This window comes from Chionomys nivalis, chromosome 5, assembly GCF_950005125.1.
Source record: "Chionomys nivalis chromosome 5, mChiNiv1.1, whole genome shotgun sequence".
Lineage (NCBI taxonomy): Eukaryota > Metazoa > Chordata > Mammalia > Rodentia > Cricetidae > Chionomys > Chionomys nivalis.
The window spans coordinates 4,770,876-4,796,312 of NC_080090.1; the positions used below are offsets into that span (position 1 = coordinate 4,770,876).

General features: G+C 44.1%; 2 protein-coding genes across 4 annotated transcripts in view; both read left to right on the top strand.

The window, feature by feature from the left end:
• Eprs1 (glutamyl-prolyl-tRNA synthetase 1) overlaps positions 1 to 6,032 on the top strand; it is a 77,412-nt gene extending 71,380 nt beyond the window's left edge. For all 3 annotated transcript variants that reach the window (XM_057770112.1, XM_057770113.1, XM_057770114.1), the window contains 3 exons: positions 2,399 to 2,477; positions 5,531 to 5,595; positions 5,681 to 6,032. In XM_057770112.1, coding sequence (XP_057626095.1) covers positions 2,399 to 2,477; positions 5,531 to 5,595; positions 5,681 to 5,831 — 295 coding nt within the window. In that variant the 3' untranslated portion in view covers positions 5,832 to 6,032. The remainder of the gene's footprint in view (positions 1 to 2,398; positions 2,478 to 5,530; positions 5,596 to 5,680) is intronic.
• Positions 6,033 to 9,480: 3,448 nt separating this feature from the next.
• Positions 9,481 to 25,437, top strand: part of Slc30a10 (solute carrier family 30 member 10) — a 32,172-nt gene continuing 16,215 nt past the window's right edge. Inside the window, exon 1 of the mRNA XM_057770391.1 lies at positions 9,481 to 9,931. Coding sequence (XP_057626374.1) covers positions 9,481 to 9,931 — 451 coding nt within the window. The remainder of the gene's footprint in view (positions 9,932 to 25,437) is intronic.

Sequence of the window (25,437 nt, forward strand, 5' to 3'; positions counted from 1 at the left end):
ACGTAGCCTTTCTCCCTGAGCTCCAGGACCACAGTGTCTTACTCCATTTGTAGTTTTGACTTGTGGGTTTCCTAAGTGTGTGTTCCCTGTGAACTGATCCGTCTGTTGAACTAGATGGGGTTAACTTCAGATCCAGGTTATTGTATTAAGACTTTGGTTCTTAAGTGCTGGGCACAGATTGGTAGAATCCATCCAGGAAGCTTTACCAGCACCTTCCCTGAGAGACTAAGCCTGAGAGAGCAGCCAGCAGCTATAGTGTTAAAAGCTTCCCCGTAATGACATATACTCCTACTCGCCAGGAGAGGGCAGCAGAACTCACAGATGGTTGGGAGCCTCCATATGGTTGCTGGGTATTGAACTCAGCACCTCTGGAAGAGCAACCAGTGCTCTTTACCTCTGAGCCTTCTCTCCGGCCCCACCTTGTATTTTTTTGAGCCAAGGTTTTTCACTGGTTTGGAGCTTAACAAGTAGGCTAGACTGGATGGGTAGCAAGTCCCAGGGGTTCTGGGATACAATATGGCATGTACCACATCCGCAGCTGGTTTTGTTGTAGGTCGTGGGGGCTGAACCCAGGTCCTCACACTTAGAAAGGGGTTACCATGCTGCTGAGCTGTCTTCAAGCTCCAGATGGGTATTTTTACAAAAACAAGTTGTCGTCTGTTTTTGGAGATAGGGTCTCCGGTAGCCTGGATTACCTTCAAACTTGAGACTGGCCTTGGATTTTTAATCCTCTACTTCAGCCTTCCTATGCTACCACTCCTGGCTTAGCAGAAAATTTCAGCAACTTTTCATTCACTTATACTCAAATTCTGTTATTTTTTACATACAAGGTTTATTCCGAATAGTTTATTCTTAGTGATGTTTTTGTTTTGTTTTTAATCTTGTGCAATTTTCAATATACATTGCATTCTTGCTTATAAATATAGGTACTTTGAATAGGTCAATTCTACATAGACTTAATTACTAAGGAAAAGCTGAATTAGGATAACAACTCATTTTTTTAAAAAAAAGATAGCACTGCATACTTGTTCATAGTTGGAGTTTTGTATTACCAAGTATGAAGAAACTAATATATTGATTAATTTTACTGAACTGAGGACCTAGCAGTATAGATCTATCAAAAACGTGTATTCCTGAGGTTTCCCTCCTTCCACGGGACAGGCTCCTTCTGTGGAGCCTCCTAGTCAGTTTACTGGATTTAATATTACGGGTAGCTGGTGTTTCTTTTCCTTTTAGTGCTGAGGGAGGTAACTGTGTCCTCATTCATACTAGGCAGGCTCTTTTCCTTGCACTGAGCTACATCCCAGCCTCCTTAATGTCAGCTTTGATGAAAGAAGTCCTGTGTGAAGTAGACTAAACTGTTATAGCCAAGAGAAGACCAGAGTCAGACACAGAGCAGCTTCTCCTTTCTTATCTGAAGCAGTGTGAAGCTGGTCTGCAGGTCCAGTGGGTGTAGTTTTCCAGAACTTAGATCCACTCATTTTATTGGTTCTGCCATCACCTAGAACTTAGTGACATGGACACACCAGATTACAGTCAGGTCAAGGGAGTGCTGGTGGGTGAGGGTGCAAGAGCCATGCCTGCTGCTTTCAAATGTACGGTGGGAAATGTCCCATGGTTTTTCCTACTTAGTCTTACCTATCTTGATACAAAAAAATGTGACGGGAAAAGAGGAAACATTTGATTGATAGCTCCCAATTGCTAAGAATGCCCAAGGTCCTAGCCTTGAGATTCAGAAAAGAACTGTGTTTTTTTTCCCCTTCTACTCCATGTGTGAATGTAGATGAAAGTATTGCCTATGGCATTACTAAAGCCTGAGGGTCTGAAAGAGGAGGCTGTGGAGCCAGGCATGGTGAGGCACACCTAGTAATACTAGCTGTATTCGGAGGGAATCATGTTGTAGTCCAACCTGCGCTATGTAGTGAGACCCAAGGGGACGGGAATGTAGGGTGGGAGGATTTGATGGTGTGAAAATATCTTTAATTTGTGTGTGTTGTTACAATGCTTTCATTCCTTCGTGTGTCATTATTGGGCAGTGAGTTCTATATATCTCCTGCTGTAGTATTATTATTACTTTCCCGTTTTTGTAGAGGGGAAAAGTAGACCAGAAGGTTTGAAAACTAACAGACTTTCTGAGGTGGTACAAATGGGAGTTAGGACTGTTCAGCAGCAATGACAAAAGTAGCAGCTGCCTGTTGTGTGCGTGGCAATTTTCTCACATGCTGGCTTGAGGTGAGGCTCAAGTAAGGTGGCCACTGCCGGTCAGGGAATTAATACTCAGATTGAGTTCTTCTGACTTTCACTTAGTATTTCATTAAATCTTGTTTATTTTGGGATTTAAAAAAAAACCTGTCATATTTGTAAGGAAAGTTATGTATTTTCTGATTTATTTTGGCAGGGCTACTGAAGACCTTAAAGCTCATATGGTTGTGTCCAACACATTGGAGGACTTTCAGAAGGCACTAGATTCTGGGAAGGTAAGGGGCCTCCAGAAAGGTTTTCTTGGTTTTGTGTTTTGCAGGCCCAGGCACTGACCCCAGGGTCTTGCCTGTGCTAGGCAGTGCTGTCCCACTGGCCTGCACTTCTGCCACATCCCAGTAAACAGATTCTACAACTCCCTCAGACGAGACTTTGTCTCAGTCTCCTTTAGAGCCAGTCAAGCAAAGGGATTCTACATTATTCAGGTTTCTGTACTATTGGAGTGAATCACTTATGGACTTTAGTATTGCGTGTTAAATACGCAACTAGTCCCGTGTCTCCAGATTACAAATGAGAAACCATGGGCCAGAGTCTAAATGAATTAGACAGATACCAGAAGTTAGATCTCTCTGCCGCTGTTTAAGGCATACTTCCTCCACAGATTTTTAGAAACTCCTTTTTGAGAATAAAAGACAAAGTTGTTTTGTTTTGTTTTGTTTTTCAAACAATCATTGGTAGCCTTATAATACTTCTTGTTACTGGTGCAGAGGAATTCACCTCTCTGACTCTTCACTGCTCTGTAAAATAGATGGCCTCAACACTGCTCTCAGATCCCCACTTCTTCAGCATTTGGCTTTGGTTTACTGTTTCCCTGGCCCTTACCTTTCTGTGTTCTATAGTTCCCTTGTCTGCTGCATGCTTTTAACAGAAGACTAGAAGTTGTGTGGCCATCTTCTATCGTACGTGCTCCTTTCTGTGCGTATTGAGGATGAACCTAGGCTTTGGCATGCTAATGCTGGGCTAGCACTAAGTATAGCTCCAGCCCACTTCTTTTCATTTTGAGGAAAGATCTTCTTAAATGCCTAGGTTGACCCTTGAACTCACTCTATAGCCCACACAGCTCTTGAACCTGAAATCTTCCTGCTTCAGTCTCCTGAGGAGCTAGGACTCAATTTACTCCATTAATTTTTAAGTTAAAAATTTAAATAATTTATGATAATGATTAGTCACTTTTGTAAAACAGTTTTTTAGAGAAATTGCATAAGCATTAATATAATAGAGTAGCTTTTAGCTAATGCATTGATTTCACAAGGTGTTAGTGAGTCATATATTTTATTCTAATATTAGATAGATTACTGTAAGTATTTGAAATTTTAAAGTGGAGCAGGGATATTTTAGTTTCATGTCCAACGAACACATAGGTCAATAAATAGATTGTGTCTGTTACAGTCAGTAGTCCATGACTCCTCCCCACTTCTTCATGGGGTCAGACAGCCTTAGAGAGGAAAGGTCTGTGGACGAACTTACAGTAGGTAAAACGCCGCTCTTTTCCTCTCTACTTCCATTCATTGGTAAAAAGGGGTGGGGCGACTAATTGGTTCACTTCGCTGATTTTCAAGTCCACCCTTTCTACCTCTCATTTTAGCTCATTTGCTGTATTGATGGTGCTGGGGTAGGAGCTCAGGCGTTAGGCATGCAGAGCAAGAGCACTACCCCTTGCGCTACTTGTTATTTTGCAGTAGAGACAGACTCTCACTAAGTTTTCTAGGCTAGGCTTGAGCTCACTGGTAAGCTAGAATCTTTGAACTTTGGATCCTCTCGCCTCAGCTCCTAAGTAGCTAGAATTATCTCCCTTTGCCACGAGGCTCTGACAGAATAACTTACGAGTCCAAATACAAATTTCTTCATGTGCTACAGACATTATTATTTTATGTATTACACAGTTTTATAAATGTCCTTTTTTATGCACTTTGTTTGCAAATGTTAAGGGTTTGCAGCTCCCATACAGGGAAGTAATTGGCTTAGATCTTGGGTCCTTTGTCTCCATTTTCATGGCACAAAAAATTTCTGTATTAAAACTCTGAATGTGTGCTGTCACTGGTCTCTGTCCCTTTCTCTCCATCCATTTCCTTGCTTGCAGGACACACATAGAAATGTATTACTTCTGTAGTCTTGGAGGCAGTTTATCAGAAGAGCAGTTGGTGCCGGGCGGTGGTGGCGCACACACTCGGGAGGCAGAGGCAGGCGGATCTCTGTGAGTTCAAGGCCAGCCTGGTCTACAAAGGGAGTTCCAGGACAGGCTCCAAAGCTACAGAGAAACCCTGTCTCGAAAAAAAAAAAAAAGAAGAGCAGTTGGTAAATTTCGGAAATTAGACTAGCACGTTCACCAAGTGAACATAAGAGACTTGATCATGAGCATTTGCCCTTCCTTGGAATTAAGGTCCATCTAAAGAAGTTCCTGTTTCTGTAATTGCCTCCTTTCTATTTGCTTTTACTTCTTAGAGAAGAAGCCTTCTGAAACATGCTTACTAGATCCCAGTGCATGATAGCTTTGCAGAGGACCTTTTTTTGTTTTGTTTTTGAGACACTACTTTGTAGACCAGGAGATGGAACTCATGATCCTGCAGGTGAATTTAGTTTAAGAATGTAGAATACTGCTAAGTCATGAAAAGTTGGGGGGCAGCACTGCTGCTGCCTCTGCCTTCAAACAACCACCCCTTCTCTTTCCTACATTCAGTGTATGAGTGGGTGCATGCCACAGCACACAGAGAGGTGTCAAAGAACAGCTTGGTGGGGTTGGTTCTCTCCTTATACTATGTTATTCCCTGAGATTGAAGTTTCATTGTAATTTTCCTGATAAAACATGATTTTTGTCATTTATGGGTATTTGTTGTTTAAGGTTAGTCACTTATCCCTGACATGTTAGACATGTAAGGTCGAGTGAGGCCTGCCTGGCTGTTAGCTGTTACTGTTGTGTTACCTTGCAATCAGTTCACTCTTAGACACCCCCTTCCATCCTCCTGATAGCCAGCTCTGTAACACAGGCAGCAGTCAGGACCTGAAGAGGTCTCCAGCACAGTTCATACAGGCGTTTAGTATGTTACAGCAAGGATGGTTTGTGTCAAGTTTTATGAGTATGGATTTTGGATGCTGTAAAAAATCATTCTCTGTTCTCATGTCTACTTCTGAGCAAAGATCTCAGTGTTTACAAAGGTACCATAGCCGCAGAAGGACTGGGACACCTACCCCTTTTGCTTGAAAGGTAAAAAGAGAACTCAGGTGCTCCTTTCTAGGAGTTATAATGGCAGAATGCGTTTTCTTTTCTTCCTAGATTGCACAGATTCCATTCTGTGGGGAAATTGACTGTGAGGACTGGATCAAAAAGACAACTGCCAGGTAAATATAACTCATCGATAGACTGCACTCAGAAGGGTGCAGTGTGTAGCAGGAGTGAACGAATTTCCTATCTCTTTAATTCCAGGGATCAGGATGTGGAACCTGGTGCTCCGTCCATGGGAGCCAAAAGTCTCTGCATTCCTTTCAATCCTCTGTGTGAGCTGCAGCCTGGAGCCATGTGTATCTGTGGCAAGAAACCTGCCAAGTTCTACACCTTGTTTGGTCGGAGTTACTGATGGATGAAACAGAAGCTTCTCACCCATCCTAATTTTTTTTTAAACCAATGATACTAATATCTTCTCAGATGCAGTTTTTTTTTCATTTTTTAAAAACTCTAAAGAGAAATCACATGAGATAAACAGCTATTCTTACACCTAAATTAATGGTGGGAAATAATTTTCTGTAAACAGCCTGGGTAATAAACATCATGAACTAATTATATTTTATGTATTCAGTTCATCCTACAGTAGCCGAATCATAGACACAAGGGTGGTCACGAAAGCCAGGTAGGCAAGGGGTACACTTTCCCTGGTGGTCTCAGGAAGCCAGTCTTCATCTCAGAAGGAGTTGCCCCCATTTCTCCACACTTTCCAGGCTTCCCCACCCTGAGGGTCTCGCTGAGGTCGTGGAGGACACCCTGCAGGTCCAGTGTGCACTCTGACTCTTGTCTCACTGCAGCACCTGGATCTTTTGACTGTTGTTAACTGACTCCTGTTATGTCTGTCATTGCTTTTCTTCCTGGCCACCTCCTTAGGTATTGGTATGAAAAATTCTGTGCTTGGCTTCCTCACAATATCTAATCAACAGTGTCACTCTTAGGTGCGCGACCACCATGCCAGCCTTCACATTTTCAAGACTGTTTTTGTTTTTCTCATTGTGGTCTATTAAGATAGTTTCCCCGCCCCCCATATCGTTTTATAGTTCTTATCATTTATAGGCCAAAATGTAAGCACATTACCTAATCTGGCTCCTTACCTGCTCAGTGTCCTTCAGTTCGACACAGCCCTCTGCTTTTCTCATGCAAGTTGTCTTTCTATCTGCTTGTTTGCCTGGGAGCCCTTTTGTACCTCATTTGGAGCCTTCTTAGTTCTTTTTTTTTTTCCTGGTGAGGCAGTGTGTGCTTGCCAGGGCACATGTATGGAAGTCAGAGGACAGTTTGATGGAGTCCGCTCTCCTTACCATGTGAATCATGGGGTTTGAGCCCAGGTTACCAGGCTTTGTGGCATGTGCTTCTGCTGAGACTACCTCACCTTGTAGCCCAGGCTGGACTGAAGTTGTGGTCCTCCTGCTCCGTCCTCTGACAAGCGAGTGAATACCTTATTTCAGCACTTCATTTCCAGTTCCGTTTCCCAGGAAGGGCCTTTAAGAGGCTTAGAATTGTGAGTCATGTTTTGAAGAATGAGCAAGTTTTCAGTGTTAATAGAGGGAAGGGAATGAGATGCAGAGGCGGGTTATGCTCCTGTTAGGGACAGGAGATGCTCCAGGAAGCTGCAGATGAAATACAGCATACAGCCTGGGGAGAATGCTCCATGAATAAAGCTCTCGTAGGACAAGCTTGCAGACCTGAGTTCTAGTTCCAGCTGGGAAGGCAAAGACAGGCGGCTCCTGCAGCTTCCTTGCTCACCAGTCAGGCCAACTAGTGTGAGCTCCAGCAGAGTCTATAAGACCCTGTCTCAGAAAATAAATGGCCAGCACCTGGTGTTGGACTATGGCCTGCACACGCACCAGATGTAAACAGCGTGCCTATCTGATCACATAGCTGTGCTCTGAATCAGTTCTCACTGGCCATGGCATTTTCGTGTTCACCTTACCCTTCCAGCCTTCGTCCAGCATAAACGATGAGGAGACCCGTACCCACTTCCAGGTTCCTCTGTTATGGGGGACACTAGAACAGTGCCTAGCACGTCATATATCGTTGATTCCATGGGGTCAGCTGGAAGTTGACTGCTAATTTGTGACTTTAATCATGATAAAGTTTGTCCTCTAAAGAAGTGTGTATGTTGCTTTGGAGGAAAACTAGTAGAAACTAAAAAGGTAGTTTTTGTTTTTCTGATTCATGACAAAACAGTAAAAATGTAGATCACATATTTCATATTTTATACTGTGACCTGAGGTCATCTGGGAGAGGGAGAAATCTCTGGAGCTTTTTTCAAATCTTTAATTTTTTTTTTCTTTAGCTTCTTGCAAATAAAAGGAACACTGAAAAGCCTGGGGTTTGGTGACCCCATCCCAAGTCATTTAAAGGAACTCTAGTTACATTAAGATGTGAATCATTCACTGAAATTACGTCTGATAAATTGGCTTGTTTCTAGAAGTGGAGGTCAGCTAAAGTAGCAAACCCTTTTCAAACTCCATGTGTGAAAGGCTGCTGATCTTCCAGGTGTTACACCCATCTAAGATCCTAGCACTTGAGACGCTAAGGTGGGAAGATCGTGAGTGTGAAGTCAGCTTGGGCTGTGTAGTGGGTATGAAACTATCAAAATAGAAAGCACTGGTATTTTTTAAGAGGGTATAGGAACCATTTGCTTTAAATCGATGGCCAGAAGCCGGACATAATCATAACCCTTGAAATCTTAAGGACTTGCTCCGGTCCCTCGTATAGATGGCAGAGTATTTGCATGTAATCTGAGTTAGAGTCACAGAAGTGGTTCTTTGCCCGGTGCTCACTGCAGCAAAAGACAACAAGGCCGATAGACTACTGGCTCTGCTCCAAGGGTCCAACTAGGGCACCTGTGTTACACACCTTAGCAGTTTCAACGTTAAAATAGTTTCGTTGTGCCAGTGGGTTACATGAACTTTTGTAGGACGTGGACTGCTAGTGACACAGTTCTGAGTCTGAGTGCAGAAGAATATCTCATAAAACAACCACGGAGAAGGCATTTTGACCATCTGTGGAAGGATCGCCTGTTCTAGTTGTTAGTCATCTGTCACATAACCATGGTACCCGCTGTAGTACCATCAGGAAGGACGAGGGAGACAGACACTTTGTCACTCCTGCAGTCTAGAAGATGATTGTCAGAACCCACTTGGTAGCAGGAGAGGCCAGACCCCTGCAAGTACTCCTCTGACACAGACATACTAACCTCACCCAGGAAATGTAATTAAAACCTTTTTTAATTAAAAAAGCTATGTAGTTGGTGGCTATTCCAAACAACATAGGCCACTGTCAGTTTAGATACTTGACAACAAGCCTTTGATGCTGTAAGAGCCTAAGGGATAAGATTTTTTAGTGAGATCCAAACTTGCATCAGTTAACTCATTATTTGACTTTCTTCCTGAAACAGATTGTCACTCATTAGCTCCTCCAGTTTTGGAAGGTCCGAACCTTTCCTCACACTGGGGATTATTTTCTTGTCTTTCTTAAAAAGACTGTTGGAAGTGGGGTAGCTTACTTGGTGGTCAGGGGGCAAAGCAATGGGGATAGGGATATTACTTGGTATATCTCTGGAATGAAAATACTAGAATGTTCCATTTCACACAGATTGCATTCAAAACTACACACGTAGGAGACAAGACGTGGCCATTGATGCCAAATGCTTGCTTTATTAAAGCCGTTCCTGTATTCTGCCAGGAGCTGGTGAAGCTCTGGCTAGGGTAAGCTCTTAGAGGAAGGAAAGACATGAAGCCCTATAATTAAATGCATCCGAACAAACAATTCTGAAGTCTACACCTGAAGCCAGTGTCCATTTCTACAAACCCAGACTCACGTGACATTTCTTGCTTAATTGCCCTTTAAACTGCTTTATGGCTTTATAGCAACCTATAAAAGGTGATTTCCAAATATGACAGGCGCTGAGCAGCTGAAGGGGAGAGTTATCCAGGAGTTGTAATCTCTAAATCTGCTAGGAGCTCTTGCCTTCCCGGGAAAGAGGAGCCGCGGCAGCCATGGGAAGATACTCCGGCCGAAGCTTCCGAATGATCCTCATGTGTGTGGTCTGCGTCCTTCTCTTTGGGCTGGAGCTAGTGATTTCCTACCTAGGCAACTCCCTCTCCCTGGCCTCTGATGCCTTCACCGTCCTCTCCCACTTGCTGTCCATGATCATCGGGCTGTTTGGCTTGCGGGCGAGCCACATCAGGCAGCACAGGAAGAGCACGTTCGGTTTTCTCCGGGCAGATGTTGTAGGGGCGTTTGGCAATTCCGTTTTTGCTGTGGCCCTGATGTTCAGCATCCTGATAGAAGCCATCAAAAGGTACATCAGTCCCCAGAAGACAGAGAACCCCCTGCTGGTCCTCATTGCCGGAGTCATTGGGCTGTTCTTCAATGTTCTTAACTATATCATCTTCTTAGATTGCTGTTACTGCTCAGGGCCCAAGCCCCAGAGAGACACCGAAGCAGGTAAATACCTCTCTCTAGAAGGCAGAGACAAATCTGTTGAGTCTGGCAGGTGCTCTTCCTGTTCGAGGGGCCTCTGAAGGTGCTGTTAGCGGAGGCCCCGTTCTTTATGTGGGCCTCTTGTTCCTGCGACTTTACAGTAGGATTGCTTTCAGTCCGAAGTTCTTGTGAGCAGAAGCAGCAAGCACTTAGCAGCAGAATGCTTTGGGTTCTTTACTTTTTACTCACAGAGAATAAAGTGCGGTCAGATAGCTGGAGAGGAGGAACTACAGAGCAACTGAAAAGTCCCTACGTGACTCGCTTTGGTTTATACAGCTGTGACCTGGCAGGGTTTGAGTATAAACTTAATATATTAACATTTCCATAGAATATGTTTTTTTAAAAGTGCTGGGTTACCAAGCCGACTGAGAGAGACGGCTAGCTAGGAGTACATCAGAGGGGTGTTACAGAAAGTGGGGAGAGAAGTGGGGTGATGTAGAAAATCTCACTTAGGAGTAGAGACAGTAACATGATTATGAGCATTTGTTTTTGAGGTGACTGGAAAATACTCACCTTTTAAATCCTGTGAAACAACTTTAAGAGCAGGTACCCGGTTAGCTAACTGGGTTATCTGTCCATCAGAAGAGCAGACTAAATTTTGGATGAGAACAAGGAGTGCTCCGTTACTAAGTGGAGCTATGCTCCTTTATTCCACAAGAGGGATCTTTAAATAATATATATGTGAGTGTATATACTTAGATGTGTAGGAGAGAGAGTTGTTTGATTTGTTGTTTTGAGAAATGCCCAGTGTTTCTTTTAGGAGTGCTAGATTGTGAGCAGATCAGCAGGGTCCAACCATGGCCATAGCACAAGGCCATGGTAGGAATCGTCTCTGTGTTGCCATGTCTCGTCCTGCAATCCCTCCCCCTACTCCCCCCCCCCCCCCCCCGCTCCCCCAACACACGGGAGTAGTAGGTTTCGCATAAAATGCTACATATTTAAGCATTGGGCAGAAACTTAATAAAGACTATTTTTTTTAAAAAAAATCACAATATGGAATCTAGTATCACTTAATTCTTTAGGGGACTTCTTTGCTGACTGGCTTTCTTCTCACTGGTAGAGATGTTATCTAATAGTCTGGGGGCCTCTCCATGTGACTTTGCAATTGTGGTCTTGCTGTTTCTGCTAACTAGAGCTGCTAAGTCCTTCAGCCATCTCTGCTGGCAGAGTACGCGTTCTGAGGGCAACTATGCTGTATGCTAACTATAGAAGTGAACAAATTAGACTAAATCTGTATTCAGCTTAATGTTTAAAATTAGTCAGGGCCCATCCCTTTTAAAAGACAATTATCAGTTAACTGAAGACAGGAAAACTGCCGCTTGAGGAGCTAGGTCAGAAAATGTAGTCCGGTATGTATATGTAATTGTCAGATATTAATGTAAGGTTTGAAGGCCGTCAGATGGTTAGTGTTAGAAGGGGTGTGTCACGTCTTTAGCTGTCCTAGCGATTCTAAACTTGTTTTTATTCTGGGATACAACATAGCGTTGGTCTCGGACACACAAGGGAACCACTGCACACAAATGGGGTTCTACTTTACAAACTGAATTGCTTGTACTTAACTCTCAACTCTTGCTTGGGAAATGGTGTGTTTTGTTATTTATGTCTGATCTAAGACACTAGTCGGGCTTAGCACAGCACTTCACCCTCGGGTGTCTATGGGCTTAGTTCCAAGCTGCCTTGCCTTCTTTTGACTATATTCTAGCTAAGACTAAGCACAGTGCTGGGTATAAGGACCACGTTGGGATCATTCCGATTCTCTTACCTTGTGGAGTTACTTAATCTGTTAGAAATTTCAGTGTTTCTGCCTTTCTGTTTGCTCAAGGTAGCTACTGGGTTTATTACCATAGATGTATCAAAATTTGCATGTATTAGTGTTTCAAAGTCACATTTTGATACCCATATTACCTAAGTGAAGTTAGTGAATGAATATTTACGTTAATTTTTGTAAATTGACATTAACCCAGTATTAATTGGCTCATATATTCAGAAGAGCTATGACTAATTCATCTATACTAACATAAGATTATAAACTACAAGGGAAGAAAAAGTCTTTAATCTATATAGTTTAGACAGGATCTTGCTATATATCCCAGGTTGGTCTTGAAGTTGTGATCCTTCTGCTTCAGTTAGCCAAGTGCTGGATTTTCAGGTGTATGCCAGTTTGTCAGGTAAGGGGAGAAAAAGTCTCTATGAACATAGAACCGCAACTTTTGTACTTTTGAGGTGATTGTGAACTGAAGAATTCTGGAAGAATCCAGAAACACATCTCTTGAAACCAGGGAGGGTTTCTTCTTAGCATGCCTTTTGTTTCTGTGGCAGTTTTAGCCATAAGGGTGTAGAAGCTGATGTACTTGATTAAGATAATAATGGATAATGGCCAATGAAAAATAAACCAAAGAATGGGAGTATTTTATCCTTAACCTTTGTAAACCAAGTTCTTCCTAAAGGTTGATATGCTACAGTTTGAAAACAATGTTGATTTTTTGAGTGGACAGAAGTAAACTAACCAACTACCATTATGTTTTGAACTAAGGAATACACCTTTCAATAAAATTGTTGAAACAAAAAGAAAAGATAATAGACAAGGTAAAAATAATAGAACCACTGCTTTTAAGTTAGATGAAGTACTAGCAGATTAACCAGTTAACAGTCAGTTAAGACAACACAACCCTGGATTCCAGGAGAGAGAAAGGGAAGGGGAGGGGTGGGGAGGGAATGGGAGGAGAGGAGAGGGAAGGGAAGGGAGGAGGGAAGAAAAAGACAGGAAAAGATGAAACCAGGTTCGACCAGCTGGTGTCTTTGGGTCTCCTCAGGTTTAGCTCTACATACTGTTAGATCTACATACTGTTTCTCCTCTTTTCTCCTCTAACCATCGTCATGCATAAAACTATCAACATTTTGGACTTAAAGCTTACTTTGTTTGTCTTTTTCTAAAGTTTGTGTTTTCACTCTGCCTTCTAGCTAAGAATGCCAGCTGCACCAACTCCTAACGTCTTTAAATGTGTTTTATGTCGGCGATGGTCCCACATTCCTTCTTGATCCAAGGCTTCCCTGTGCCTCCATCTCCTTTTTCCTCCCTGTCTCCCTCTGCCTGTCCCTCCCTCTCACCTCTTCTTTCCTTTTGGAGGGCTCTTGCTCTGCAGTCCAAGCTAGCCCATACCTCTCAGCTGTTCTGCTTCTATCTCAAGGACTGGGATTACAGGTGTCTACTTTATATCCTGCCTTATAAATTACTTATGTATCAAATAACTTATGTATAAATTATATATAATGTGTAATATATTTATTTTTCACAAATACCTTTCCTTCATAATTGATTTTGTTTTGATTCCAAATTGTTCCCTTCCCTCCCCCCTCTTTTCCTCCTCTCCCCTCCCCTCCCCACTCTTCTCTCCCTGGCTTTGTACCCTGTCATAGCATTTTCTTTGGTCCACATGGTGCATAAGCAGCAGTTCACATTACCTGTCAAGGATGGCCTTGATCTTGATGCTCTTCAGGTCTGTTGCTAGTCAATGTCTAGATAAGCCCCACAGCTTTCCCTTGGGCAGTGCTGTGGATAGTGGAAGCAAACTTCCTTTCTTGAGAGGGAAGCCAGGCTCTGGGTTTAGAGGAGGTAAGGAAGAACTTGCTGCCTTTCCTTTGGTACCAAATGCTATGGAGTAGTTAGATGTAAGAACCCCCACAGGCTATGTGTGGTAGCTCATCCTGCATTCCCAGCACTTTGGAAGCTGAGGCAGGAGGATCACGAGTTCAAGGCCACCCTGAGCCACATTGTAAAAGCAGAAACACAGGGAAGAGAAAAAGGTGCATACTTGTAAAACCTGATGCTTCCACCCCTGGAACGGGGAGGGCTCCTAGGCAGCAGTGCTGGGCATTAACCTGTCATTTAAAGGAACACGAAGTTGAAGTCCCTAGAAGCATTCGCTCTGTTCTGCCTATTTCTGTTCAAAGTTTGGAACAGTCCGCTCTCACAGGAAGGTTCAGTAGCAGGTGTCAGCACACGGCATAGCTCTCAAACGCCACAGCTTTCGCCCTGCCTCGCACCAGGTGCTGGTGAGATTCCCAGCAGGTGTGAGCACATGTCACAGCTCTCACCTCACACTGGGTTCTGGTGGAATTCCCGCCATCCCTTTCTCTATGTTCCTGACTCGCAGTTAAACTCCCTTCTCCCGTTCTGCAGCAGTTCCAGGGAGTAAGTAGGAAAATCTTGAGGGAGATTAGGAAATTGGCACCTTTTCAAATCAAATTCATCAGAAGGGACATGAAACAGGAGCTCGGCCCCGCATTCTTGGATATTGTATTCAAGTGTGTGGGGTATCCCCTGGCTGTTACCGGAATTAAATGTCTGGGAAGAGTAAGTGATGGTTAGTGTGAGTGCGCACTATAACTCAGTCTTACGCAGCTGGAGAAACGTGGATTTTGCAAAAATAATTAGCTGGGGAGAACGTTTTCTATTTCCATTTTTTATGTTGGTTCCAAAGGAAAGACCCAAACGAAGGAAAATAATTGCAGATGTGAAAAACTATATGGCAATGGTCACAGAAGAACACTGGGAAAGTACAGGTGAGTATACAGTGAATGGAACCCTAGTTCTAATCGGAGTGACCTCTATTATTTCACCTGTAAAGTGGGAAACCTCCACCGCCTGTGGATGTTGTGAAGACAGTTGACTGCCAACACAGAGCAAACACTCATGACATTTATAGAACACGCAGTAAAGGATAGTGATGGTGGTGTCAGATTGTCATGGTTGTTAAAAAAGAAAAAACAAACAGGCTATAAAGGAGATATCAGAGTCAAACATGATAGTGCACTCAAGAGGCAGAGACAGGAAGATGGTGAGTTTGAGGCTACCCTAGGCTCAAAGCAAATAGAAAGCAGTAAGGAAAGAGGGAGGAAAGCACTGCGGACAAAGCTGTGCCCTTGCTCTGCACAGCTGTGGGATGGCAGCCCACCTTGTCCTTGACCAATGTTCTTATAATTGTTTATTAGTTGGATTTTGATCAGTGCGGACCCGCCCCCTCCCCTAGAAACCACATAGAATGTGTGTGTGGATACTGATGGGGTGAGAAACATTCCTACTAGGGTAAACTGAGGAGCACTGCCCCGGGGCTGGAAACCAAGTGTCTGGGCCCTTCTGTGATTGACAGGTTTGGCGCCAAAGAGGATGCCTGACCATTGTGAACCAACTCTGCTTTTAGAGTCTTGCTGTTTTTATTTTGAGAAATCATGATAAGTTTGTGGTACATTATTTTCCAAAGAGGTCTTCTGAGTGTTGGGCTTCCTCTCAGTAATAACCTCACCACCATCATCATTACTAATTTATTTTGAAATGTGTCTTCCTATGTTTCCCGGGCTGACCTGGATCTGCTCAGTGTCCTAAGCCACTGGGACTACAGGCATGTGCTTTCCTTCCACCACAGAGAACCAGGCATTGAACTCAGATCGTCTGGCTTGGCAGCAAGTGCCTTACACACTGAGCTGTCCTAGTGGACACATACACACACACACACACACACACACATGTACACATAATTATATGTGTATATGTAAAATGATCTTTAACTGCTTAAAATAAAAATAATTTCCTTTCGCAAAACATTCTTGTGAGCTTGGCATGTGAGCGCATGTATCTGTCATCTCAACTGTTGAGGAGGTTGACATAGAGTATCATCCCAGCCTGGAGTTTGAGAATAGCCTGGGTAGCACAGTGTGTCCTTGAAAAGCTGTGATACAGATGTGACCCGTGTGGATCTCTTGGTAGGTCTTATGTTTGTGTGTCTCCCTTTTTTTCTCCTTGATGCTACTAACTAGCCTGTTAGCTTTAGATCAAAAGGACTTGAGGCTCATGGTTTCATGTGTTGTGCATAAGGGCAGCATGAGTTGGACTTAGATTAAGTGACCTGAAGTTGGGAGGGAGAAGTTGGGGATAAAAATGAGCAAAATATATTTTATATGTATATGAAAATTTCAAAGAATAAACAAAAATTATTATTTTTGTCCAAGGTTGAAAAATTATAAAGACAATACCAAGAGGCTTCATGGACACTTCGGCTCTTCTAGTTTGCGTCAGGGAAGCCGTAACATTAACAAAATCAAAACCAAGACACTGACATTTGTACAGTTTGTGACATACCCCATCTAGATCTGTAGCCAAGGTCTGGGACTGCTACATCCCCCAGACAGCCCTCCTGCTGCCCTTCTGCAGCCACGCCCTCTGCTTCTACCCTCACCCCATCTCTGTGCCCTGGAGACCATCAACCCGACCTCCAGCTTGGTAGTCTTGTGTGTTCATACACTGGGTATCCCACGCAGCCTTGGAAAGCGGCTTCTCTTGTTCAAGGTGGTGCCTTTAAGGTGGGCACGCCTTGAATCCCAGCAATCGGGAGGCAGAGACAGGCAGATTTCTGTGAGTTCAAGGCTAGCAGAGTCTACAAAGTGAGTTCCAGGACAGCCAGAGCTACACAGAGAAACCTTGTCTCAACAATAACAGAAAAAAAAAAGGTGTGTGTTGGGGAAGGGTACATTTTATTTCTGTCTTCAAATTCAGTGCTTCCTCACTCTGAATTCCCATTTCTGCTGTTGAGCCTATCCTTAGAGTTCATACTCAGATCCTTATATTTTTAGCCTCATTTTTAAAAATTTGTGTTTGTTGTGTGTATACACACATGTTCAGGTACACACGTGTGTTTGATGTGGAGGTTGGAGGTCAACCTCCAGTGTTGTTCTCGGGCTCTGTCCACCTTGTGTTTTTGAGGCAGGGTCTCTCGCTGGCCAGGAGTTCTCCAAGAGGTCTAGACTGCCTAGGACCTTCCCGTCTCTGCCTCTCCAGTGTTGGGGTTCTAACAGCACACCTGACTTTCCCTGTGGGTCTGTGAATAAGACCCCCAACTCTTATGCTTGTTAAGAAAGCCTGTCTCCTTGAGCCTCCATGTCTTCTTATACCTATTTTCTTGCTGAGACTCTTTAAAAAAATTTATTTCAAGTATGTTCATAATTAACTGCCTATAACATTGCTATGATCAACTACTTTTAAAATCCCTGGTTACCAGATAATCGCAACATGTCTGCCACCTCAGTGGCTTGTACACTGAAGTTGCCTTTCCCCCAGTTTTTAGTAGGAAGAAAGATTTCCTGTTGGTCCTGGACGTTTAGGTCTTGGGACACTCTGGTTCTTCTTCCTTGACAGGCTGGTGACAGGCCTTGCTGCTTGTTGCCAGTTGGTGGCAGAACTCCCTAGGCTTCTATGAGTTGGCAGGGACAGGAGTCCAGCCTCCTCATTAGGACCTCAAGGGTGATGCCTGGCTGGGAGGAGCTTTAATTTTAACTATTTATTCATCTTCTTCATATTTTCCTCTCTCTCTCTCTTTTTTTTTTTTTATTTGGAGATTAAGCCTAGGGCTTCTCAAGGTTTTTCCTTTCCAATAAGCGTTTGTATTTTCTGGCTGGTTCCTGTAGTCTCAGGGCCTGGATCCTGTAGTCTCAGGGCCTGGTTCCTATAGTCTCAGGGCCTGGTTCCTGCACATCTGATCGTGCCATTTACTGTGCTTTCTGTTTCTCTCTGGATGTCTTGTTTCCTGACTTTCTGCTTTTGAGGCAGGTTTTGCCTAGTAACTCAGGCTGACCTTGAACTTTTGACCTTGCTTTCTTTGCTTCCTAAGGATTGGAGCTATAGGTGCGCCACCCCAGATGATTGTGTGTTTTGTAATTTTTCACTGTGAATCAGTGTTTAATGAATTTTTTCTGAGACTTTGTTTTGTCGAAGTGTAGAATATAAGCATATTTTTAAAAGATTTTGCATACTTGATTTAAAAAAATTACATATAAGAGTTTTACCTGTGTGTGTATGTCTGTACCACCTGTGTACCTGGTATCCATCGAGGTCAGAAGAGGGTATTGGATCCCTGGGACTGGAGTTACAGTTGTGAGCTGCCACATGGTTCTGGGACTTGAACTAGGGTCTTGTGGAAGAGCAACCTGCCCTCTTAACTGCTGAGCCATCTGTCTAGCCCTACACAGGTACCTTTCCAAACACAGATCTGCCAGTGTGGTAGAGCACACATCCAGTACTGGGGAGGCAGAGGCAGCCTGCTCTACATAGCGAGTTCCAGGATGCCTATATATATTGGTTTTTCGAGACAATATTTCTCTGTAGCTTTGGAGCCTGTCCTGGAACTAGCTCTTGTAGTCCAGGATGGCCTCAAACTCACAGAGATCCACCTACCTCTGCCTCCCAAGTGCTGGGATTAAAGGCATGCACCACCACCACCGGGCTGGATTCTCTATATTTAATTATTGTATTTGAGTTTGAATTTTCTGCTGAGTGATCTAGCTTCATAACACCCATCAACAGTTAACCTTTTAAGCTGCATACAATCCTGTGTCTGTTCAAAATGAGGGACGAGGCATTCTTCCTTGTCAGATCTTGAGGTTGGACTCCAGCCTTAGTTTACCAGTCTAAATTTTTACTTTGACTTTGGTTTTGGCTTTTGAATTTTTATTTACTTTTTAAAAATGTATATGGGTGTTTCACATGCATGTGTGTCTACATTATGTGCCTGCCTGGTGCCTTCAAGAGTCTAGAAAAGGGCATTGGATCCCATTGAACTGGAGTTGCGAGCCACCATGGATGGTTGAGAGCCACCATGTGGTTGCCGGGAATTAACACTTGCAAGAGTAGCAAGTGTTCTTAACCACTGAACCATCTCACCAGCTCCTGACTTCAGTCTTAATTTTCTTTTTTAGAATTTCTCACCACATTTTTTTTAAGAAGTCAAAAAGTTTGACAAAATGACCTAAAAGGAGACCATTTATTATAGGTGAATTTAGTTCACCACAACTCAGCATTTCCTGCAAGCCAGATGTTCATGACTGCTGACAAGGATCAATTAGAACCTGACAGTGTCAGACCTGGGGAGACGATTCAGCAAGTAAGAAAACGAGAATGCTCAAGCAAGAAGACTATGGAATCCCCAACTCCTACACGGAAAGGCCAGGCAAGGCTGCTGCAGCAGCTGTGGGCAGACACGAGAGGATCACTGGGATCTCGGGCTGCTGACTGATAGCCTGGCCCCAGAGTCAGAGAAACCGTATCCCAAGGGAATAAGGGGTCAGGAAAATGGCGTCTTCCTCTGGCTTCCATTCCTGTACACAGGCATTGTGAGTCACACACCTGCACATGTGCACATCATACACACACACACACATGCTTCAGCAGTGTGAGAAAAAGGTTCTGTCCAGCTTTGCCATTCTCTCGAAGTTGTGGACCTACTTCTGATGTTCCTTGTGTTACTGTGTGTTTCGCCCCCTCTAGATAGCTTGTTTTCTCATGGTCTGTGGGCGCCAGAACTGGTCACAGTCCAGGCCTGCATAGTATTGAGCTCTAGCAGCTCCATTAGCACAGGGTGTTGTATATAGGTGTTCTCTGTGTCACCCGGACCCTTCCTTCCCAGGGAGTGATGCATATTTTCTGTGTAACTGCAGAGTTTAGCAACGGTGTCCTGGGGTGCAGGCTTTGTGGAACTTTTCTGTACAACGAGAGAAAAGGGAAAGAAGGGAGAAATGGAGAAGAAAGGGAAGGGGAGAGGAAGAAGGAAAGGAGGAGGACACTGAGTTTCCTTCCGCCTTGTCTGTGCCCCGCTCTGTTCACCTCGACAGCCTCCTCAGAACCACTGGGTCCTGTGTTTCCGCTTCCTCAGGAAGTGGCTCCTTAAAGTTCATTTCAGCATTAGGCTTATCATCACCTCAAGGGCAGACATTGTCTGGGATCTTCAGAGCTTGGTAACACTCGTGTTCTGTGCTTCTCCGGGCTGTCTTCCCATTGCTCCTCAGTACTGCCCATCAGCTCTGAGGCTGGAGACAGGCCTCTAGGACTCCGCTCTCCCAAAGGCTGGGCTGGGTGCTAGTGGCCTAATGGTTTAATTAGAGCTCTACACTCGGCCTGCTTCCTGCTCCACCGTATGGAAGGCCGCTGCTCTTACTGGATTGTCTTCCTTTTCTTTGTTCTTTTCTGGGTCAGATGTTGGTTTTTCAAACATAGATTTTTTTGTTGTTGTTGTCGTTGTCATTTTCTAATCACAGGGAGAGGAATGAAGTCAGTGTCTTATGGGTCAGCCAAAAGCAACTGCTGTCCAAACAGATCTCGTCAGCTCTCAGCCCTGAGCTGGACATTGTTGCTCAAAAGGCATTTTCTAGTTACACCTAGCCTCTACCCTAGGCCCGATTCAAACCACCGCTGCCCTACCTCGATCCCAACCAGTATTCACTGTCTCTGTCCCAATAGTCCCGTCTCTTTCTTATTCTGTTTGCTATACCATAAATATTTTATGCTAGTTTCCCTGGGCTTTGCTTAAAATAGTTTCAAGTTCCACAGATGTCAGTGTGTGGTGGCCACACAGCTCTCCCGGTTACTGTTTAACAAAATACCTCAAATTTATACCCAGGGATTCTGCAGTATGGGGTTTGGAAGGAACACAATGTGAACAGCCTGCCTGTACACACGGTGTCTGAGGTCTCACCTAGGGAAGCTGGGGGTGGCCTAGTGAACCAAGGACACTTTGTGACTGGAGACTGCAGTCACTCACATCCGGAACACAGTCTGGTAAGTCTTAATGCTCAGGACTGCTGGTCAAAAAGCCTACAGATAACCTGTCCGTGTGGCTTCTTCATGCAAGAGCAGCCTCAGGACATGGCTGGAGGTGGCACAAGACTCCAAGCACAACTTTTGGACAACCAAAGCTGAAGCATCTCTGTCTTCCAAATCCGAAGCTGTGACGACAAGGTGGCAGGAATGTCAGGCCCGTAGCCCTCACATCTGGATGCCAGCATGAAAGTCACGCTGTAGAAGACGAGATGGGGAGGAGGCATCTTCAAAAAACGTTCTGCACTGTGAATCCTTTCCATGGGCAAAATGCACTCGCCTTTCCCGCAGACTCCCGAAAATCTGCTGGACTTGGAGCAAAAGCATCATAAATGACGCAGATTAAACTCCTCGAGCCCCTTCACCCCAACTGGACGATCTTTGAACAAAAACCAATGGGCTGCCATCTACACACAACTCCCCAGCACTGTGAGGGAACAGGCACAGGATGCTGGCATCACTCCCCAGTTGTGTTTGTTTTAGGAAGCACCTACACCTTTAGGGGGATGCATGTTAAGCATTCCAGAGTCTGATTCTCTCTCACGGGGCAGAGGATGGGCTGCAGTCCAGACTGCTCCTCGAAGTCTTGCCTTTCTGTCTCTGAAAGACTGCTCTGGTTGTCAGTCCCCGGGCTAGCCCGATCTAACTCCCTTTGAAGAGTTTTCAGATGTGGGCACACTTCTTTTTCTTCATTGTGTTTCTCTAGAACCAAGGAAGATATCACTCCCTCTAGCTCAATTTGTTGGATGTTTCTGAAGGAGCAAATGACTTACTCATTGACTTCTTTTGTACCTAAGACTAAAACTAATAATAATAAAAACAGTCTCAGAGAGAGGGGTGACTATTAGCTGTTCTTTTAGCTGTTCTTCTGTAAGCAGTGAGCTGCTGTGACTTGATCAAACTCTGTGTGGCCTACCCTTACTTTGGACCTGCCTGGATGCCCTGTTTCTGTCTGTGCATCATCTCTATCCTCTGTCTGTCCATCACCTCTATCCACTGTGTCTCCATCACCTCTATCCTCTGTGTCTCCATCATCTCTATCCTCTGTCTGTCCATCACCTCTATCCTCTGTCCATCATCTCTTCCTCTGTCTGCCCATCACCTCCATCCTCTGTGTCTCCATCACCTCCATCCTCTGTGTCTCCATCACCTCTATCCTCTGTGTCTCCATCATCTCTATCCTCTGTCTGTCCATCACCTCTATCCTCTGTCCATCATCTCTTCCTCTGTCTGCCCATCACCTCCATCCTCTGTGTCTCCATCACCTCTATCCTCTGTCTCTTCATCATCTCTATCCCTATAAGTTTCTTTGGACTCTAGACACTCCTCATTACCTATCTTGACCAGAGTGTGTCAGAGAATTAACCTCATCTTGCCTACTCCCAGACCCCCTACCCTAACACCCAGGTACATTACCTCAGCTACTTTCCTCTCTAAGAGCTCAGTTCTTTGTAAGCTGGTGAGTCCGAAAAGGAAATCCCAGTGGGATTCGCGGAGAACCTGGCACTAGCCCAGCATCCACTTTGGTGTGTTAAAGTGTACCTCAGCCATTTGTCCCGAGTTTGAGACCTAACAGTGGTAGTATAGGGATTGAATACAGTGCCATGGACATGCCAGATAGGCATTATGCCACTGAGCTACATACATTTCCTAGCCCTTTAAATATATTCAAATTTGTGAAATGCGCTGTTAACCAGTAGCTAATTAGTTCTGAGCCGATTAAAATCATTAGGTTAGTTGGACTAAGGGGAAATAGATGATTTTATGAAATATGTAGTACTCTACCTCTCAAAGAGATCCTACAATGCTGCTTGGTCAGTAGAAATTGAGTTCTGGGGAGGTTGATGGTGAGCCGGTAATGGGAGGGACTGCCTGCCACTTATCTTTGGGTGTTGTACCAGCTGGGCACCTGTGCTATTCTGTTTGATTCCCTGCAGAAGAGGGTGATTCCCCCATGACTAGATTATAAATGGGAACACAAATGACATACTGGCTCACATCCGACAGAACTGGGATTGGCTCTGAGGTCTTCATGCCTCTTTAACCTGTGCCCGTGTGCTGCCCCACCTTGAATGAGTAACCAGCACATTGAGTACATGAAGGCACGTACTGGGAGGTTTTAATTAACTAAAGCTTTTGAGATAGGACTTCCCTATGTTGCCTAGGATGATGTGAGACTCACTAGGTAGCATAGGTTGGCTTGGAACTCATGACTCTTCTGTCTTTGCTTTGCAAATGCTGGGATGCACAAGCATTTACCACCACACTCAGCCTACAGGGATTATTTGAACAGTTTTTTCTCATAATCTCTTGGGAAAATGGCCATTTTCATTTTTGTGTAGTCTAAAGATTCAGGGAAGTCCAGCAGGTAAAGAAAGACACTTGCGTGAGTTATTTCCGATGGCTTTAAATAATATATCTTTTTGTAAACTATGAAGCAATATAGAATTTTACTTGCCATTAAAACTATTGTGAGGTTTAGAATGAACACCAAGATGGCATTTTCTACCTTTTTTCTATAACTTTGAGGATTCATCTGAATTAGAAGTAGTCTCATAGCTGATCCCACTCCCCATCAGACTCCACGTGCCAGTGAGTAGTGTTGAACTCTGAACGGGAAGTGTTTTCTAACTTCCTGGTTTGGCCTCTAATGCTCCCCTCTTCTTCCCCCAACCATGCCCACACCTCTACAGGCCTTGAGCAGCGTTCCCCATGACAGTGACTATTAGTTACTCTTCTCCATGCTGTGAATAATACCTGACCAAAGCACCTCAGGGAAGGAAGGGTTGGTTTAGGCAGAGACCTTGCGCAGTGTGTCACGATGAAGGAGCCATGTGGCAGGAGGTAGGGCAGCTGGCCTCTGAGCCCTCAGTCAGGAATCAGAATTCGGGGCTGCTATCAACTCACTTTCTCCCTTTTAAGCAGTCCAGGACCCCAGATTGTGGAATGGTGCTGCCTGCCTAACTTTCCACCTCAATTGACTCAACCTAGATACTTTCTCTTATGAAGTAATCCCTAAAGGATTCTAGATCCTTGCAAGTTAACAAGTGATGTTTACTATCTTAGTGGCTTTCTGAGGATGCCCTTGTTACCTGGAGGAGGGATGAGACCGGCAGTCCAAAGTCAGTGTTCGTAACCACAGGTGAATCCCACGTAGATACTGTCTGCGCTTAAGTGAGGACAGGACAAAGGACTGTTTCAGCTTCATTGGTGACCCATCCAAAGGGAGGTTGACTGCTTTATCCTTGTTCATGTCTCTCACTTCTGTCATGAAAACCGAGTCACCTCATCAATTCAATTTCTCTCAAACTTAGTGTATTCTGAAATACTTTGTGGGAAACCCTTCATCATCCTTGGTGCTCTGGACAAATCTATGCCTTAAAAATATCTCACATAGGCAGTAGTGGCACACACCTTTAATCCTAGCACTTGGGAGGCAAAGACAGGTGGATCTCTGAGTTCAAGGCCACCCTGGTCTATATAACAAGTTCCAGGTCAGCCAGGGCTATACACAACAATCCTATATTCCAAAACAAAATCACAGCAACAATAAATGACAGTCAATGACACAGGGATCCATGTTTTGTTTCTGTGGAAATATTGTCATTCTGATGATTTGTTTCCTATAGTTGCAGGGATTTTGAATTGTCTTACCTGTTTGTAAGCTAGTGTGTGTGTGTGTGTGTGTGTGTGTGTGTACGTAGACACACATAGGGGCCACAGCATGAATGTGAACGTCAGAGGACAGCTTGGTGGAATCGTTTCTCTTCTTCCACATTTACCTTTGTTCCAAAGATTGTACCCAGGTCCGCACTCTTGCTCATGTAGGCCCTTACCAGCTCAGCCCCCTACCAGCCTTGACACTGCTTACTAAATGCTTGTTTACATTTCTTTGCTTCTTAGATGAAGCTGAAAATAAATATTTAAAGTTTCTCCCTAAGTCACCATAGACGAGAGACACGGTGTTCATAACACAGAGGATCCCCGGCAGCCTGGCCTCTCTGCCCTTCAAACACTTCAGACAGACCAAAGCTTTGAGTCCTTCGATGGGAGGAATGATCTGCCTCCTCCATGCTGGGCTACCAAACTCAGGGGAGGGGTTACCTATGAACACTTACTTACCTGTGAACCTTCCTTGTAAGCTTTTATTTCCCTATGTGAGTCTCATGATAGCACCACAAGTTAGATGATGTTACAACTGTCACCCCAGTGAGGAAGGAGAAGATGTGAGGACCCTGTCCAGGTCATGTGACTTGTAGCACATAGTAGTGCTCAGATTTGGTTCCAGGTTAGCCCAATTTTAAAGACCACAATAAGCTGATTTATTTCTAATTCAGTTTTTATGCTTATTTATTTTATGGTGTGTGTGTGCACGCACATGCACATGGGTGTAGTCCATAGTGCTCAGGTGGAGGTCAGAGGACAGTTTGTGGGAGTCAGCTCTCTCCTTTCACCTTGTAGGTTTCCAGGATTGAACTCAGGTCATCAGGCTCAGTGCCAGGTTCCTTTACCTGCTGAGCCATCTTACTAGCTACTTTATTTATTTTTAAAGTCATATTTTAAAACTGACATATGAAAAGCAAAATGCCAATATAGAAAGAATAATAATCCCCAAATTTATGAATTGCAATGCATCAGGTTTTGGGCCATCATAAAGGAAATTTATAATCCCAGTACTGGGAGGAGAAGGCGGGAAGATTGAGTTCAAAGCCAGCCTAAGCTACACAGAAAGACCCTATCTCAAAACAAAAACAAACACAACCCTATTATTTATTTATTTGTTTGTTTGTTTATTTATTTATTTATTTTCTTTAGAACAAAAGGATTTGAA